The sequence below is a fragment of the Rhineura floridana genome, chromosome 4, assembly GCF_030035675.1.
Source record: "Rhineura floridana isolate rRhiFlo1 chromosome 4, rRhiFlo1.hap2, whole genome shotgun sequence".
NCBI classification, from domain to species: Eukaryota; Metazoa; Chordata; class Lepidosauria; order Squamata; family Rhineuridae; genus Rhineura; species Rhineura floridana.
Genome location: NC_084483.1, coordinates 138371105 through 138391040, shown reverse-complemented (window position 1 = coordinate 138391040; position 19936 = coordinate 138371105). Strand labels below are relative to the sequence as shown.

The 19936-nt window shown below is 41.9% G+C and overlaps 1 protein-coding gene across 1 annotated transcript in view; it reads right to left on the bottom strand.

The window, feature by feature from the left end:
• The window catches only part of RYR2 (ryanodine receptor 2), a 725812-nt gene that overhangs the window by 39374 nt on the left and 666502 nt on the right, over nucleotides 1-19936 (bottom strand). Inside the window, exons 89-92 of the mRNA XM_061624580.1 lie at nucleotides 9404-10707; nucleotides 8979-9046; nucleotides 8055-8199; nucleotides 5938-6024 (exon numbers count right to left, since the gene is read on the bottom strand). Of these exons, the coding sequence (XP_061480564.1) occupies nucleotides 5938-6024; nucleotides 8055-8199; nucleotides 8979-9046; nucleotides 9404-10707 (1604 nt within the window). The remainder of the gene's footprint in view (nucleotides 1-5937; nucleotides 6025-8054; nucleotides 8200-8978; nucleotides 9047-9403; nucleotides 10708-19936) is intronic.

The following is a 19936-nucleotide window of genomic DNA, read 5'->3' as shown; positions in this document are numbered from 1 at the left end:
GCACATGTGAATATGCTTCGGTTAGATCTAGGGAAGCTAGGAAGTCTGGAGGCTGAATAGCTTCCTTTATGGACACCAATGTTTCCATGCGAAATTTCCTGTATCTCACAAATCTGTTTAGAAATTTTAGATCAAAACAGGTGACGGGAGAAATCTGTTTGGAGGCGTAGCATGAAACTCTATCTGATACCCATACTGTAGAGCATTCTTTACCCAACAGTCTGATGTTGTCATCTGCCAAATGTGTGCAAATTTCAGCAGGCGTCCTCCCACTGGTATCTGCAATAAGTCAGAATTGTCTTTGTTGCCTTCCACCTCTGTGGGTAGCTGAGAATGTATTCCACGCTGCTGATTGTTGTTGGTTGCGCAACTGGACTCTTGGACGACTCCAAACTTGTCTGTTAACACAGAAATCGCACCCCCTTCCTCCAAACCTAGAGGGACAAAAGGACTGGTATGGCTGAAAGCGGAGAAAAGGACGCCTGTCATCTCGTCTTTTACTTGTTACTGGCATTGCCTTCTTCTTGTCTCTTGTTTCAACTAGTACTTCACTGAGCACATTGTCACCAAATAACTTCTTGCCTGCATATGGTTCTGTCGCCAACACCATGCGAGAAGAAACGTCCATCTCCCAATGACGAAGCCACAGAATACGCCTAGCTACGACTTCAGCAGCCATGGCTCTAGCTGCGAATTGAGTAGCATCCATTGTTGCATCTGCAATGAAAGCCTGTGTCCTTGATACCTTCAAAATTGTTGCTGCTATAGATGCACGTACCGACAAGGCTGACGCTTCATGGACCTTTTTAAGTGCCATATCTAACTTTCGTTCTGTAAGATCTTTCAACTGAGCATCCCCTTCTCTTAAAAGGAAGTTTCTAGAAACTAAGGCAGAAATTGGAGAATCAATGTCTGGAGTTTTCAGCTCCTCCATAAACTCTGGCTCCAATAAGTATAGTTTCTTAGCATACGTCACTGACTTGGTAGACTGAACTGGTGAGTCCCATTCAGATTTCACTATTTGTCTGAGCAGTGATGGTACCTTAATGACCTTATCGGTAGACTTTGTTTCCGGAAGGACAGATGCTCCTCTGGAGGTAGAAGGTGCCTGTTCTGTAACAACATCATTCAAATCTAAAGCCGCCATAGCCTTGCATAGCAGAGGCATATAGTAAGTGCTATGAAACAGCCTATTGGAGTGGTGCTCTTCCGGTTGTAAGTATCACTCCATTCATCTGATTCGTCTTCGAAATCAATTACTGAATCATCATGCATAAACTGTTACCTAGCAGACTTTGATCTGTCTGGTCTGTCAGCTAATAAGCCCAGTGCTCTACCCCTGGCCACATCATGTGGATCTGGTGATCCATTTGCAAGTTCAGTGTGGAGCTCAGGTTGCTCAACTTCGGGGAAACCTGCCTGATTCATCTGATCACTGCACTGTCGTATATTGTGTTGCCAGTGACTTTGTCCTGCTGCATGACTGCGCTGTTGTGACTGTACAGGAACCACTTGAAAAGATTGGCGAAGCGCAGCTAGTTCTGCTGATATATCACCCATGAGAGCGTTTCTAATATAATTTAATTCTGCAGCTCCTAAATGAAAAGACTTCACCTGTTGAAGTTCCTGATCTGAACACGAGGTGGCAAGAGAGGCCATCTGTGTGGAGTTGAATTGATGCTGGTTATGATTATTTCTCTCACACAAAACTCTGTGCTGCTGTTTATGACTGTGCCCATTAGCTGCAATATCACTTACAGGCTCTATAGCCCCAGTGCTCTGTGGAACCACAGGGTGATGAGTCTTAAAACCGGTAAATTCCTCATCATTTTCCTCAGAATCTGAGCAAAAAAGGACTGAGGGATCTGGAATCTCGTCCTGCTGTGAGGGCAATTCAGCATTTACTGTACTCAACTGCTGTGATTGCTGTCCTAGATACAGCACCCTTCTGCTTTGTAAGGAAACATTTTTCTTATATTCTGTGGCTCCCTCAGCAGCAACCCTTCCTGATTGCTCTGCTGTATGGTTAACTGTATGTTTTGTTTTAGTCATATGCTTGCGTCCTGATTGCTCTGCTACCGCAGTGCTGACAGGCTTTTCTGCACCTTTAACTGCTTCCATACTTTTACGTCCTGATTGCAGTGCTAATGCACCAGCTACAGGGTATGCAGTACCTTTAAGTGCGTTTAAATTTTTCCACCGTGATTGCTCTGATACCTCATCGCTTACAGGGGAAACAGGTGCATGTTGATTAACAGCTGTTCTCTGTGCTACCGCAAGAGTGATTGGGCCGTGCGGTGCCTGTGAGGCTGTTTGAGTAAAATGGCGGCCGTCTTCGAGAGCGATGCAACGGCTCGTCTTTTTAACTGTTGGTTCGTGCGAGTGAGCTGTAGGTGCTACCGCACCAAGCGCTGCTACCATTCATTTAGAAAGCCTTGAAGAGACAGTTTTTCGCTCCTTAGGCATTTCGCTTTCAGCAGGAAAGACCAATTTATAATGGGAAGAAAGCTACTGTTAAAATCATTAAACGAGGGAAAATCACCCCGGAATTAATTAACGGAGGGAAATATCATTTACGGAATGCAGAAATTCATTACTGAGGAAAATCTACCCGGAAATTCATTAAGTGAGGGAAATATCATTAACGGAATGCATTAATTGGAAAAATCACAGAGAAATTCATTACTGAGGAGAAACATTGTACTAATTAATCTGAGGACTAACACCTATATACAACACTGAGAGAAGAGTTAAGTGAACATTAACTGCTAATAAATAACATAAATAGAGGAAAAAGATAAAGATATAACTCGGCCAGACTGAAGAGCAAGGCGAAAATCAGTACTGCTCAAGCGAGGCAGGAAAACGAACTGGCACTCCGTGGGAGGGGCCGCATTAACGGTCTGTTTGGAGTGTTAACTCTTTCCTGCCTCAAGCACTAGCAAGGAACACAATACCCACTTGGGGGTGTCCTGGTGCCCACTGGAGAATCCAGATGTTTCTCCGCCCAGTGAAGGAACAGAGATGCCTCTTTCTGGAGCACCTCGATGGCTGAAAGTCCTGGAAGGAGAATCTCAGGCAGCATCTGTGACTGGGGTAGACAGAAATGTGGAGATAAGCTTCTGTAAGATTGATAGATGAAAGGAAGTACCCTGGGCGGAGGGCTTCTTTGATATAGGAGAGGGTCTCTATCCAAAACCTGTGATAAATGATGAAACCTGTGATAAATCATGGCTCAGCAGTTTCAAATCTAGGACAGCCTTGAATGATCTTGCTTGGGAACCATAAAGAAGCAAGAATAAACACCTCAGTGCTGCTTCCCTGCAGGCACAGGTTCCACTGCCGCTATCTCTAGTGGGTAAGCAATCGCTGCCCTGATCCTGTATACCTTCACCAGGTGAGAGGATACCTGAGAAAGGAGGAAGAGATGAGGAGGTGGGGAAGAGAACTACAGTTAAAATCCATGCCTGAGGGTTTCCAGGTCTGATGTGATGGCCCACCATCTGTCCAAGAAATTGCTTAGGCATCCTCCCACAGGGGGTGAAGTGGCATCAAAATTGCTGCCTATTGCCTCTGGATTGGTTGGATGGGGCAAATCTGAATATTATTGTTGTTGTCCTCTGGAAACAAAATGTCTATTCGAGGAGGGATGGGAGGACCGAATATCCTTGCTCCCCCCATCTCCTATCCTAGTGAAATGGAAAGACTGCCTGAAGAATAGGGGTAAAAAGATTGCCTGGAAGCACACCTGTCATTCTTCTTGCGAAGAGAGGGCATAGATTTTTTTTTCTTGTCTTTAAATTTCACACAGACATCTTGGTGGGCTGCATCACCAAAGAGTTTGCCACCAAGTTGAGGAAGGAGGATGCACTGGCTTCCCAGTGGTATAACCAGAGAATTCTTCTAGAGAAAACATCTGTGGCTAGAGAGCGAGCAGAAAACTAGACAGAGTCTAGAGAAGCATCAGCTATGAAAGCCACTTCACGAGAGATATTTAATAACATCTTATGAAGGCAGGCAGGGTCATCCATAAGATCCTCCAGCCATAATAGAGCTGCCCTGGCAAAGACAGATGCAGATGCTGCAGCCCACACTGGCAGGACAGATGCCTCATGAGAGCATTTGAGCCCAGCATTCAATTTACGCTCCATAGAATCTCTGAGTTGTGCATCTGAGGATTTAGGATACAAAGAACGATGCACTAATCCCAAAATCGGACTATCAATAAGTGGGACAATAATTTGGTCCATGATAGACTGCTCCAATACAAAGTGCTGGTTAGCAATAGTCACTGATTTCTAGTATTGAAGAGGGGAGTCAAGCTCAGCCTTAATAACTTTAGGAGCAATAACAGTTAACACCCTTAAGCTTGGGTTGGGGATCAGGGCATGCAACTGTCACATGAGAAGTGGAAAGTGTGGGCTTCTCATTGGTTGTATGTAAGTTTAAGGCTGCCATGGATTTGCACAGTAAGGGCAAGTAGTGGAAATTGAGTGTGTCATCTTTTTCTCCTCCTCCTCCTCGAAGGATGTGTAAGTAAGAGGAAGAAGGAATGGTCCTTTCAAGCAGTCCCACAGTGGAGAAGGGTCGAGGGAAGGGCTACATAAATCTCTGGGTGTGTTTGGAGCCAAGCCGCCTGACTTAGAGGAGCCCGCCAAAACTCCATTCTCCTTTGAGGCAGATGGGTTGGGGCTAACAGACGTAGCAGGAACTGATAAGTTCACAGGGGCCACTGAGAGGGTTTGCAACTTGCAGGACTGAGCAGAGTGTGAATGGGAGTGCTTTGACTTTTCTTTGGCTTCCCCATATCAATAAAGGTTAGCAGCTGTGAGACAAATAATTGGGTGTTAGAACAAATTAAACCAGAACTATCATTAGAAGCTAAAATGATGAAACTGAGGTTATCATACTTTGGATACATAAAGGGAAGAGTGATTCACTAGAAAAGACAATAATGGTGGGAAAAAAAGAAGGGAGTAGAAAAAGAGGAAGGCCAAATGAGATGGGTTGATTCCATAAAGGAAGCCACAGACCTGAACTTAAAAGATCTGAACAAGGTGGTTTACAACAGATGCTATTGGAGGTGGCTGATTCATAGGGTCACCATAAGTCGTAATTAACTTGAAGGCACATAACACACACAGACCTGTGCCATCCACCTCCAAAGTCAGACCTTCCAGTCAGTGGTTGGCACACACTAGGATACTTGCTTGCAGACAGGCTTCCATTTCTAGGGAGCACTCTCCCATCCCTCTCTCTCCTAATCTTTTTACCATAGATGGAGACTTATCTGAGCATGCCTCCCTCAGGGCTCACCATCCCACACTTCCCATTGCTGCAGACCCACTTGATGCATTTCTGGGTTCTGAGCTGGAGGAAGGGGAGCGGAGTGAGGGCTCCTTTAGGGGAAAGCACACACCCCATCACCTATTCCATGACTCCTACTTTGCACCACTGGTGCATTGGGTCCTAACCGCAGTTGAGCTTATGTCTGCACCTTCTGACTCACCTCCAGCCCAGGCTGGTTGGGGCAGATGAAGCAGCAAGAAAATGGACAAAAAGACCTTTTGGGGGGGGTATGTTATATGGGGGGCTAAACATGCAGGGAGGACAGGAGAGGCAAACAAAGGCAAAGATAAGGAATGCGGAAGGAAAACATAGGCCTTAAACAATGAAGATTCAGAGCGCTCGGAGACACAACCATTTGGTAAGACACTAATTGCTAAACTAGTAAGGGATCTCTAGAAACGTCTCTGGCTAGAACAGCAATTTCTGAATTCAGGTGCTACCTGATGTCATCAACATGCACGAGAAAACCTACTTTACCAGACTATGTTATAGAATATAGGGCTCACTGTGGAATACAAAGCCTTCCAATTTTTGTATGTTAGTTCATTTACACGTGAGTGGATGGAGACTTAAAACATGGAAGGCTACCTTGTAGAAGAGCAGAATGAAATTAATAGCAAATGCAACAAACAGAGCCAACATCCTCATATTGTAGAAATTCCGAGCAAAATAGTTCTGAAAGACAAAACAGTAAATGCTAAATATGCTAAATATTTAACATTGGAATAATTAAACTCAGTTAATCTACAGAATACTATCCTGAAAGAAATTAAATGATTGAACATACTAGATGTTTTCAAATCTTGAATTATTCAAATGTTTTATACATTTTAAAAAACTGTTGTTCCTCCTAATCATGTTTACTTTGTACATTGCCTAAGGATTTTGTTTGCAGAAAGCGTATACATCAAAAACAGTTTTTTCGGGGAGCAAGCTACATGTTACATGCTAATACAGAAGCATAGAAGAGGAGGTGCTTAACAGTTTTCTGTTTCTAATCGCTTTCGTATGTTTGCTAAATATGTTTGAGATCCTGAGCAGAGTAAGCCACTAGAAGGATAACTAGAAAGGGGAAATAGCAAGTGGAACTAGTAGTAAGCATCCCCTTTCCAATTGCCTCTTCTCTGCTCCTAAAGCAGTTTTTATAGCCAAAAGAAAAAAGGATATCAAGCTGCCATTTCATGAGGTTCTGTGTTTCGTTTAGTTTAGCCCTCAAGCCATATTAGAAATTACAACATCACATGAACACTTGTTTATAGATTTTTACTAGTGGGCTTCAGTGTTCTATTATGGAATTCACACTCAAATAATACACAAGTGAGTCATAATGTTGATCTTTGTAGCAGTGATCACATAAAGCAGGGGTGGCTAACCTTTTGCTATTTGCAAAATTGGTCACCCTTCCAAATAGCTGCATTTGCTATTGGTCATCCCTCCAATGACCACATGTTGGTGGTGGGCATGGCTAAAGCAAAAGTGGGCATTGCCAAAGTGGCCACACACAAATTCACAGACACGGGTAGGCATACACAGAGAGACATATCTCCCCCCCTTTGCTAATCTGTGCCCTCTGGGAGGGGGGCTTCCTCCACATCACAGTCCTGGGTTTGGAGGAGAGATTCCTCTCTTTCCAGTGCTGCAATAGAGAGCAAAATTGCTTTCTCTGCTCTTCAGAGATCTCTGAAGAGCAGAGAGCACAATTTTCCTTCCTATAAAATTTCTGGGTTGGGCAAAGATGTTCCTCTCTGTCCAGCCCAGCCCAGCCCAGCCTTGACCTGTGGTAGAAAGATACTCTAACCCTTTGCTTAATGTGCAAAGATGCCTCTTATCCCTCTTGTACACCACCATTGCTAGAAGGTTGGAATGCTCAGAAAATAGGAATACTCTTTCCTGTTTTCTAAGCATTCCAACCTACTAGCAGCAGTGACACATCAGAGGGAGAAAAGACACTGCCAATTTTGCCAGGGGCTGGCAGCCTTTCAAATGGCTTTGCAGGATTGATCTCGACTAAAGGCTGTAGGCTCACCATTCTTGACACTATGCCTCAGCAAGCAATTACTACTATCATGACCACCATTTGGTATTCTGCCTTTTGACTGTGAAATTCTAAAATCAAGCTTTTATTTTGGTAGCCTGAGAGATCAAAAGAAATTTTATGAGAGCAAATCGTGTCAAGCTCCTGCGAACACAATACACCAGTTAGGGCGCAAGAACAGCATTTAAACCAGTTTAGCTTCACTGATTTCTATATAAGAAAAATGACTTAAATTTTCTACTTCAGCTATAAATGAACCAAATGTTGATCTTCCCTCAAAAATTTCTTTTCTTGTTTCTCTCAACTAAACTTTTATGGATGGAACCTAGTTATTCACATTTATATACTTTAGGAACAAAATGTTTTAAACAAAAGTCACCTTTAATATGCATGAAAGTACTACATGACCTATAATGCATGCCAACTTGGAAAGCACATGTGTACAGCAAATTCAAAAGGGTTGTCCTAGAAGGAATCACTTTGTTCTTTAGCTATCTGACACTGATTTTTTTTAATACCGTATGTTTCATGAAATGGCAGCCAAATAGCAAAGTTCATAGGCTTCAGCTTTCTCATGTACTGCCACCTTCTTCAGGCCTTTATTGCAAGACCTTAGTATATACGTTATATCAGCCTGCAGATTACGTATTCCACTGAAAAGAGATCTTACAAGAAGTTTCTGTTGGTATGCAATAATTTTCTTCCAGAAGGCTGATTCTTGTGTTTCTGGTTCACCATGTCTATGTTTGTGACGATGTCTTTGCTTTTGTTTTGCTTTATCTTCTTTTTTCTCCTCCTTTTCTCCATTTTCTCCTCTGAAACACAAATTACCCCAAAGCATATTGGGAGCTATTCTCTATTAATTAAAATATAATTTCTCATTGGGAAAAGAATCAAGCTGTGTCAATCACATGTTCCATGGCCACTTTACAGAAGACTGAGTCCTCTTTCAAGTACTTCTGTATGTGAAATGATCACAGCTGGAAATGGCAGTTAAAGAAATGGGTAACAGCTTATTTGTTTATTTATTTATTTATATCCCGCCCTTCCTCCCAGCAGGAGCACAGGGCGGCAAACAAAAGCACTAAAAACACTTTAAAACATCATAAAAACAGACTTTAAAATACATTAAAACAAAACAACTTTAAAAACATTTTTAAAAAGCTTTGAACACATCTTAAAAAAGATTTAAAAACTTTTTTTAAAAAAAGGTTTAAAAACATATTAAAAAGCAATTCTAACACAGAAGCAGACTGGGATAAGGTCTCAACTTAAAAGGCTTCCAAAAGCTCTTAAGATACAATACATTTATAATGGATTTAGCAGTGGGAAGAAAATAAGTGTAGGTTAAAAGGGAAAGAACATTACAAAACAATTGCAAAATAATTCACATTGAAGCACACAGGTCGTAAACCACTTTATAACAATGGCTGCTGAAAGTGATATGCACTATTCTATATCACTTAGCTGATACAGCAAGATGATATAAATACAAATGAGCTCTCATTGATTTCAGTAGATTTTACTTCCAAGTGCACTTAAGATCACAATCTTTGTAAGTCAATTCATAAACGCTAGAAATATTGATACATACTCTGCTTTTTCAGGTTCAAATTTTGTTTCTTCTTTCTCATCTTTTTCATCTTCATTCATCTTCTGATTCTTGAATAAATAAGGAGGAGGAAACCATTATGGCAATATGCTACTTTCAAGTTATGTTAAAAACAAAAACCAGAGTGCCATAGCCCTGAATACTTTCTTAAAAACATACTAATGTTCATGCTGGGTAGAAAATGAGGCATCTCATTTTTACTTGCAAATACTGCTTTCTATTTTAAACTCAAGCCAATTACAAACTAAGTAGACTAGAGATTCTAGCCCAATCACTTTAGAATGAATAAAGCTTTGATTCTCAGTGCCATTAACAAGCATGTACTCATTTAAAATACCCTAAAGCAGTAAAAACAAATCATGAAAACCAGATTTAAACAGTGTAGACATACAAATTATAGTATGTACCTGTATTTTTTCCTGCACTTTGGGTAAAGGGAGTAAAGAAGGACTGCCCAGCAAATCACTCAGGCCTGCATTTGGATTATGTGGGATTAGTTTATACTGTCCGCCCTCTCTTTTTAAATCCAAGCCAAATATGTCAGAGAGGAGGTCGCTATCTTCTGACAAAGCTTTGAGATCTGTCAGATCTTCTGCAGGCAAGGCAGGTTCTGTTGACTTCCTTTCCACTTCTTCCACTTCACCACGTACCTCATCTTGAGTGGGGTCAGGCATGTTGGCTAAAAGTTCAGCCACCTTGATTTTCTTAGCCCCTTCAACTAGGCTTCCTCCAAGCAGCAAACTGTACATGATTTGAAAGAAGCCTTGGAAGACACTTGATATAAAATGCATTAAGCCCACTAAAATACTCCAGTAGGATGAAAAAAAAGCCATTATCATGTCTTTCATTGTCATTTTTTTCATTTTCTTCATCTGCTTCTTTATAGTTTTCATGCTTAGCAATTTCATGAGTGTCATTATATTATACCTGAGAGCTAATAAAGCTGATTTGACAGTCACTAGAGAGAAGAAGCCGATCCTAGGATCTTGTTCCTCAGGCTTCTCACTCTCATTTTCTTCTTTATTTGCAGACCTCTCATTCAAATCTGATTCAGAAATCTGAGCAGCCAACTGCATTTCAAAGATGGTATCCTCACAAAAATTAACAAAAAGCTCCATTTTTTCCTTTTCCCCTCCTTCATTTACTACATCGAAGATAAACTGCCTCTTTGATTCTTTAACTTGAGGTTTTTCCCACTGTGTCCGACTTGATTCACTTATCTCAAAGTAAACTCGTTCAATGCGCTTTGCACTGCCCATTATCTCTATACGACCTAAGAAGGGCTGAAAGTAGTTCAGAACACTGTCTGCCAGTTCAAGAAAAGTCTGCAATCGAGTGTCATGAGGCATGTGTTCTGACAAGTTTGTCAGGAGGACAGCAACATTGAAGCCAATGTCTTTGGCTGGCTCATGAAACCGTTTCACAAATTCCTCATAGTCCAAAGTCTCATTCTCATCTGTTTCAGCACAAGAGAGCAAAAACTCTGTTTCAGATTGAGTGTAGTGTTTATGGCTCTCCATTGCTTTGTGAAAATCTCTTTTTGAAATTATACCCTTTCCATCAGGGTCATATTCTTTAAATGCATCAGAGAAAGTTAAGTCCTTCAGTTTTAGGAACATATCAAAAAACTTTAAAATCATTTCTACATTGTTGGAGGATTCCACGAGCATGTCAACCATCTGTTTGCCGATTGTTCCATTCACAACATTACCTAAATGTGGAAAATACATTGATTTTTTTAATTAAGATATTTACTTATTTATTTATTTAATAACCAGAGATAAGAAATGCCTTGTAAACTATGCCAGACACCAGAAAAATGTGAGACAGAATTTCAGATATGAGACTGTTGGTCTTATCTGAAAGGTACTTCTACACACATGTAAATATGAGCTCAGGAAGGGCTTGAGCTCCCTCTAGTGGTTGAAGACAGGAATAGCTGTTCAAAATAGCAGAAGCTTCGTGATCTCACTTGGCCCCAAGTTCCCAGTTCTTTCATAGCAAGCCTCCACACAAGAAAGAGGGCATATACAATAACAGCAACAGCAGCACAAGAAAACAAAGACAAGGCAATAACTAACTAAACTAATGCCAGAAGGCCACCTCAGCCAAGGCACAAAAATCCACTTTGTTATGAAAGTATTTGGACTAGACCAGGTGCCTGACAAACTTTGAGAAGGAGAGCTGCTCTAGTGGAATGTGCCAAAATTTTAGTTAGCAGAAGTAAATACAAACAGTTGTACACTAGGGTGATCCATCTAGCTAAGGTGGCATTAGAAACCTTTTCACACAAAGACAGGTAAAAAGAAACAAAGGGATCAGATGGGTTGAAGGATTTTGTCCTTGGAATTCATGCTTTTAACCCCTATGCACATCAGAAGAGTGCCAAGACTTTTCAGAAGGGTGGACAGGAGAAGGATAGGTCGGCAAGATTCTTATTGACAGTGAAAAGGTGAGTTGACCTGTGGGATAAATACTGGATTTGTTCTTAAAACAACTATCTGAATACACAAGTGTTTAGCTTTCAAGTATGTTCAGCTCCAAAATTCCTTGACTCAATGTGATAGTCTTCAGGAAAAGAAATGTGAAGGACATCAGATGAAGAGAACTGTCTATAGGGGATCGAAGGGAGGTTTCTTTAATGCTGTGAGTACTTCATGGAAATCCCAGTTTGGAAATCTGTGCTGAATAGGTGGGGAAGATAAGAAAGCCCCATAAAAGAAATGCTTAATGAATGGATGAGAGCTGAGAGTCTCGTCCATGTCTTTAGACAGAACAATGGATAAGGTGGAAGCCTAACATTTGAGTGTGTTCAGTTTGAGGCACATGGAAGTCCATCTTGAAGAAAGGGTGGGACTTCTGAGATAGTAGCCTTCTTGGGTGAGACTGCCCTGTGTGAAAACCATTGTAAAAATACTTGCCATGTGCTCTGGTACAGGCACACAGTGCAATGCTGCTTGGATCCTATCACAGTTTCCACTACAGAGAGAGGAAGTCCAGCTTTTAATAAGCATTTCCATTAAATTTCCTGGCATGAAAATTTAGCCATGCTATGTCTGGATGGTGGAACTGGGTCTGCAGAAAAAGATCCAAAGAGAGTGAGACCACAGAGGTGACACTGCCAAGTTGATGATGTCAGAGAATCATGACTTCTGGGGCCAGAAGGGAGCTATCAGCACTACTTTCTTTCACTCCTCCTATACCTTCCTTCACTCTCAATAGAGAAGAGGGATTGGAGAGAAGGCATACAGGATCCTCAGAGGCAAAGGCAAATTGAGAGCACTGACGCATTCCACTGCAGGGACTGGATACCTGTAGAAATATCTGTTAACTGGATAGCTTAAAGGAGATTCAAAGTGGTCTATCTGAACTTTGTTGAAGAGAGCTGTGATCTGAATGAAGTCCTTTGGATTTCACATCCACTCCCCATGCTGCAGCTGCTTTCGCCCTAGCCAGTCCACCTGGATGTTGCTGTCTTCCTTCAGATGCTGTGCTGTCTGAGAGTCCAGATGTTTCTCTACCCAATCCAGGAGCAGGCTAGCTTCTTGTTGTAGGGCTTGAGATCTATCCCTCCCTTATGATTTAAGTGAGCCTTGACTGTTACACTGCCTGTCCTTAACAACAAGAGGCCTCAGCTCTGCAAAATATTGGGTCGTTAGTCTGGCAACATGTAACTTCAGCAGATTGATCAGCAAACATGCCTCCCTGGTCAACCATACACCCTGGACCATGTTGGTCTTGCAAAGAGTCTCCTAGCCTGTCAGACTGGTATCTGAGGTTATCCACAGTCTGGATATTGGGTTTACAAACCCATCAGCATAGGGCGAATCACTGGCTGCGGTAATCATACCAACAGGTGTCACCAGTTTGCAGTGCTCTTCTTGTATAGGAAGTGTTCTTCTGGTATATATCATTTTTTGACCGGGTAACCTCCCTTCTAGACTGTGGGAATGCTGTGGACATAATATATCTTGACTTCAGCAAAGCTTTTGACAAAGTGCCCCATGATATTCTAATTAGCAAGCTAGCTAAATGTGGACTGGATGAAACAACTATCAGGTGGATCCACAGTTGGCTCCAGAATTGTACTCAAAGAGTGTTTATCAAAGGTCCCTTCTCAAACTGGGCAGAAGTAACGAGTGGGGTGCCACAGGGCTTGGTCCTGGGCCCAGAGCTCTTCAACATTTTTATTAACGACTTGGATGATGAGATACAGAGCATGCTTATCAAATTTGCAAATGATACAAGATTGGGAGGCACAGCTAATACCATGGAAGACAGAAACAAAATTCAAAGGTACCTTGATAGGCTGGAGTATTGGGCTGAAAACAACAGAATGCAATCCAACAGGGATTAATGCAAAGTTCTACACTTAGGAAAAAGAAACCAAATGCACAGTTATAAGATGGGGGATAGTTCACTCAGCAGTACACGTGAGAAGGATCTTGGAATTGTCATATGAGCCAGCGGTGTGATGTGACTGCAAAATAGGCAAATGCTATTTTAGGCTGCATTAACAGAAGTATAGTTTCCAAATCGCATGAAGTATTAGTTCCCCTCTATTCAGCACTGGATAGGCCTCATCTTAAATACTGCATCCAGTTCTTGTCTTCGCACTTCAAGAAGTATGCAGACAAACTGGAACAGGTTCAGAGGAGGGCAACAAGGATGATCAGGGGACTAAAAGAACCGGGCATGTTTAGCCTGGAGAAGACTGAGGGGAGATATGATAGTACTTTTCAAGTACATGAAAGGTTGTCACATAGAGCAGGGCAGGGATCTCTTCTCGATCATCCCAGAGTGCAGGACACAGAATAATAGGCTCAAGTTGCAGGAAGCCAGATTTCGACTGGACATCAGGAAAAACTTCCTGTTAGAGCCATACGACAATGGAAGCAATTACCTAGAGAGGTATTGGGCTCTCTGACACTGGAGGCATTCAGGAGGCAGCTGGACAGCCATCTGTCAGGAATGCTTTGATTTGGATTCCTGCATTGAGCAGGGGGTTGGACTTGATGGCCTTATAGGCCCCTTCCAACTCTACTATTCTATGATTCTGTGATTCTAAGAGTCCACTGAAGAGTGTACAAATGATATCTCACCCACAGGGTGACTTGAACTGTGAAAATCATAAACATCATAATCTCTGGTAGGAGCCACCAACGATTTTCCTTTGATGGAGCACACGGCTGCCTGAATCTTGGAAATACAGTCTGGAGAAAGAGGCATGGTTCCAACCTCTGTATCTCAGAGCACTCCTGGATACTGAAGGCTTTGGGAGGGAATTAAGTGACTTGTCTTGACATTGACCAGGAATCCATGGTCTTTGATGCAAGCCAAGGTTATCTGAAGATCCTGCATAGTTTAATGAAAGGATACCATATGAGCTCATCCAGACAGGGATAGATGTGAATCCATTATAGATATATGTAGGCTACCAGCATGATCACAATCTTTGGGACCAATACAAGTCTTGGGGGCCAATACCAGTCTATACGATATGCCAACGATGGATGGGCATATGCAAATAAGCCTCCATTAGGTTGTGAGAGTTTATCAAACTACTGCCTTCATGAATATTCCTGCTTGTTTTCATATTATATTGATACTCTTGCAGAGTAAGATGGTTCAGACTACAGGCCTATGAAATATTATTTTGGTTTAAGCTGTAGGTTTATGGGGGCCTGTATAAACACATAAATACAAGAGGCTGTAGATTCAACAGAGTGTAGAGTGCAGTTGCGCTCAGTCAACTGTGAGCTATACTGTTCAGAATACTATGAGCTAAAAAAAAGTTCTGGCACCCTGTTTTTGAAGTAACTAAAACCACAAAAACACCTGGCCAGGTACAAGATCAATGAAGATAAGAAGGAATATGAACTTTTGCTTCCACCTACTGGCCCACAGAAGTGGTTAATGCTTTCAAAAAAATTAAATTTTCAAACATAGAAGTATGAGGGATCAGAATGAAGGGAGCCTGGAATTAGGGATCTAATGTGATCCTGAGGTCTTGATGACCAAAGGATAGCAATGGGAACGATAGGAATATGCAGAGGGTAGAAAAGGGGAGGAGCCGTGGGTCAGTGGTAGAGCAATTGGCTTATGCACAGGGAGACCCAAGTTCAATCCCCAACATTCCAGAGTGGGTCTGGGAGAGACTGAGACTTTGGGGAGCAACTGCCATCATGAACAGTACTGGATGGACCACAGTGGATGGTGTAGGGCAATCTCCTATATTCTTTTATTCTTATGATCTATGTTCCTAAGGGGTTCTTAAAAGTGAAAAAAATGACATGTCAACACGTATGACCTGTAGTAGAAGGAATTGTATATAGACAGAATATAGCTACTTTAAGACAAAATGGAGCTTCGCATGAAAAGGGACTGAATTTTAATTGATTAAAAGTCAAAGCATATTAGATAGGAAAACTCTGGATGAACACAGCAGAATGAATGCCACCTGTTTCCTGGTTTTGAAGTGGCAAGCTAAAATAGAAGGGTTGAGTTTCAAAGCTGAGATGCATGTGTAGATGGGAAAGAAGCTTAAAAGCAAAATATATCAAATTTAGGACTTTTATACTGATAGAACCTATAGAATCAAGGTTTATAAATATGCAGGTTTCAATTAATCATAAAATGGCATAGGCATATATCAAAGAAAGACTTTAAAGGGGCAGGTCACTTTGGGTCACTAATGATTGACATTTGAAGTCTGGGAAGTCCCTAGACCTACAGAACTGAGAAGGGACAGAAACCACAATTCACTAAAGGGTATGGTTGAACACCTGGCAATAAAAACCTACGTAGTAAGAGGAGGACAGTTTCTGGGAAAAAGAGGTGACATGGAAGGCTAATGACCAATTCATTTCAGAGATATGACATAAATTAATATATTATCAGGAAGGAGGAACTGGGTTTTGGAAGGGAAAAAAGATTGTGCATATCAGGAAAGGTCGTCACTCCACAACCATCCAGTGGTGGACCCGGTGGTACAGATGCTACATTTGTCTTCCCTTTTTTCCACTGAAGGCATAGTCTTTTTGTTGTTCTTGGATTCAACCCAGGCATCCTGCAGAGTCTCCAAACAACTTTCCTCCCACCTAAGGCTCAGTAGCCAGGTTAGAGCGGGAGATATCATCCATCTCCCAGTGACATAGCCAGAGAGTTCTTTTTGTGAACACACCTGCTGCCGGGGAGTGAGCAGCGAGTTGGACTGTGTCCATGGTGGCACCCACAATAAAAGCCACAGCCCAAGATACCTTCAGGGAGGTTTTGCATAGTCTAGCAGGATCTTGCTGCTGCTCATCTAGAAGATCCTCCAGCCACAGCAGAGAGGCTCTGGTGAAAGCAGAAATAGAGGAAGCAGCTTGTACTGACAAGACATTAGCCTTATATCAAGCTTCTGCTCCATAGGATCTTTAGGCTTGGCATCTGAATCTTTATGACCAAAGTGGCCACAGAAGCATAAATTAAAGGCAATTTTAATTGATCCATAATTGTTTGTTTCAGCACATATTTGTTGGCTAAAGCCACTAACTTTTTATACTGAAAAGAGGTATCCTATTCAGACTGCATAATCTGTGACAACAAGGAAGGGAGCTTGATCACTCTGGACTTTGGTTTTGGGTCAGGGCAAACAGCTGCCATCCTAGAAACAGAATTTATTTATATTTTTATTTATTATTTGATTTGTATCCTACCCTTCTTCCCAGCAGGAGCCCAGGGTGGCATGAGTGGGTGTCTCCCCAGGAGCATTCGTTAAGGGCTGCCATAGCTTTATACAATAAGAGTATGTAGTAGGGTTGCCTGGTTCAGGGCCTGAGACTGATCCTGTATCTTTAGGAGAAGAGAAAGTCAGCCAAGTGCAGGTGTTCTTGCAACTCTGTAATGGGAAAAACCACAAGGTGGAATTCTCCCTTCCCCCTGCACAACTTTTAAAGATACAGAAGACCTCTTGGTTGCCAGGCCCGGCCTCCAAGAGGTCTTCTGTAAATTTAAAAGTTGTGCAGGGGGAAGGGAGAATTCCACCTTGTGGTTTTTCCCATTACAGAGTTGCAAGAACACCTGATGTTGGAGAATCATTGTTTCAATGCTGGCGGTCTTTGCATCTTTCAATACGCTAACATTAGTCTGCCTATCTTCCCAATAATTTGTAGAATTTTCCAGAGGCAGTATTGGTGGAATCTTTCGAGAAGCTGGAAGTGGCATTTATAGATGGTCCATGTTTCACAGGTGTACAGTAAGGTTGGTAGTACAATGGCTTTGTAAATAAGCATTTTGGTCTCCCTGCAAATATCCCAATCCTTGAACACTCTACACTTCATTAGGGAGAATGCAGCACTTGCAGAGCTAAGACGATATTGAATTTCAGCATTGATGTCAGCTTCTACAGAGATATGGCTGCCAAGATAAGAAACGTGATTAACATTCTCCAGCGTTGCACCATTAAGCTGGATTGATGGTGGTACAGAGGGACTAATTTGCACATGCTGATGAAGCACTTTGTGTTTTTTTTATATTAAGCGAGAGGCCAAACTTTCCATATGCTTCTGCAAAGATATTTAGGATAGTTTGAAGATCTTCCTCTGAATGTGCGGAGACTACATTATCATCGGCATATTGAAGTTCTACGACAGAGGTTGTAATTACCTTTCTTTTTGCTTTCAGCCTACTGAGATTAAAAAGCTTTCCATCTGTTTGATTTGTGATTTCCATGCCAGTGGGAAGTTTCCCCTCAACAAGGTGTAGAATCATGGCAATGAAAATGGCAAATAAGGTCGGAGCAATGACGCACCCGTTTTTATGCCTGATTCCACTCTGAATGGATTGCTTTGAGAGCCATTGTTATACAAAATTGTCGCTATCATGTTGTCATAACAAAATATTCACAAATTTATCAGTGCATCCAATTTTCAGGATGGTCCAGAGAGCAGTTTGATTTACAGTATCAAAGGCCTTAGTCAGATCAAGTTGCCATATATAGAGGTCGGTTTTGCTCCCTGCATTTTTCTTGAAGCTGTCGTGCAGCGAAGATCATGTCCACTGTCCCCCTGGAACGGCGGAAACCATTTTGGGATTCAGGGAGGATGCCTTCTGAGATAGGTGGGAGACGATTTGCGAGGATCCTTGCAAGGATTTTACCTTGGTAGTTCCCACAATCTGTTCTATCACTCTTCTTAAAAAGAGTGATAATTATGGCGTTCCTAAGGTCTTCTGGGATCTCCTCCCTCATCCAGATCTTTTCAATGAACTTATGAAGTTGTTGTGTAAGTTCAGGCCTACTTTCTTTAAACACTTCAGCAGGAATCCCATCAGGCCCACTTGCTTTGTTATTCTTCATTTGTTTGATGGCTTTACTGACTTCATCCAGATTTGGACAGCTGAAGCTGTTTCTGGACTGGGATAGCCTACCCACTGTTGTCCACACACTGGTAACCTCTAGGCTCGATTACTGTAATGCATTCAATTTTTGGCTGCCCTTGAGGAAGCTGCAGCTGGTGCAAAGTGCGGTGGCAAGACTGCTCACTGGAACAGGGTATCGCCAACATTTCACCCCACTGCTGAAAGAATTGCACTGGCTGCCCATTTGCTACCAGGCCAAGTTCAAAGTTCTAGTCTTGGTGTACAAAGCCCTGTACAACTTGGGACCAGGATACCTGAAAGACCGTCTTATCCCTTATATACCCAGTCAATACCATCTTATCAGGTGGTCTGTTCTGCACAACATAGGGAACAGACCTTTAGTGTTGTGGCACCTACCTTGTGGAATTCCCTCCCCTTAAATATTAGACAGGCACCACCTCTGTTATCTTTTCAGTGCCTATTGAAGACCTTCCTCTTTCAACAAGCCTTTTAAGTTGAGACCTTATTCCAGTCTGCGTCTGTGTTGGAATTGCTTTTTAATATTTTTTTAACCTTTTTTTTAAAAAAAGTCTTCAAAGCCTTTTTAAAAAATGTTTTCAAGTTGTTTTGTTTTAGTGTATTTTAATGTCTGTTTTTATGATGTTTTAAAGTGTTTTTAGTGCTTTTGTTTGCCGCCCTGGGCTCCTGCTGGGAGGAAGGGCAGGATATAAATCAAATAATAAATAAATAAAATAAACTTAGCACAAGGTGCCATGAGAAGCAAATGCAAACAGAAAAGTCATGAGACAAATAAATGAGCGTGAGCCAGAGGAGGAAGGCAGAGAGCATTCTTGACAATCACTCAGGGCAAAAGCAGGATAGAACATAGAGCCTAGGGCCAAGTGAGATCCAAGAAGCTTTTGCTATTTTGAACAGCGATTCCTTCCATCAACCACTAGAGGGAGCTCAAGTTCCACATGAGGTTATTTTACATGTACAAGAGAATAGCATTTTGAAGTACTTAAGACAATCTGATAGTCGTGTTAGAAGGAGAAAAAAATCAGGCATGAAATATTTCATGATTTATTTACAACTCTGAAAGATTGTTTATACATTATGGCCAAAATTCAACAGAGCTTGTTTAAGCCCACTAACATGAGTGGGTTTATGTATGCCTAACTCTGTTGGATTTAGCCAGTCCAATTTCACCTCTACTGAATTATCTCTAGTGTTTGCTTACAGATAGCCTTAACATGCAGGTAAATAATAAAGATAGCTATTGCGGTGCCTTAAAGCAGGGGTGGCAAACCTCTGGCCTGCAGGCCTGCAAACCTGCAAGGGGTCCCAATTAGGCCCACAAGGCCATTGTTCCCAAACCACACCCACGTACCCCACACCTGACATCATATGTGACAGATTATTATTATTATTATTATTAATTTTATTTATATCACATCTTTTCTCCAAGGAGCTCAAGGTGACATACAAACATGGTTGTCCCCCTCCTCATTTAATCCCCACAACAATCCTGTGAGGTGGTTTAGGCTGAGAGACAGCGACTGGCCCAAGGTCACCCAATGAGCTTCATGGCTGCATGG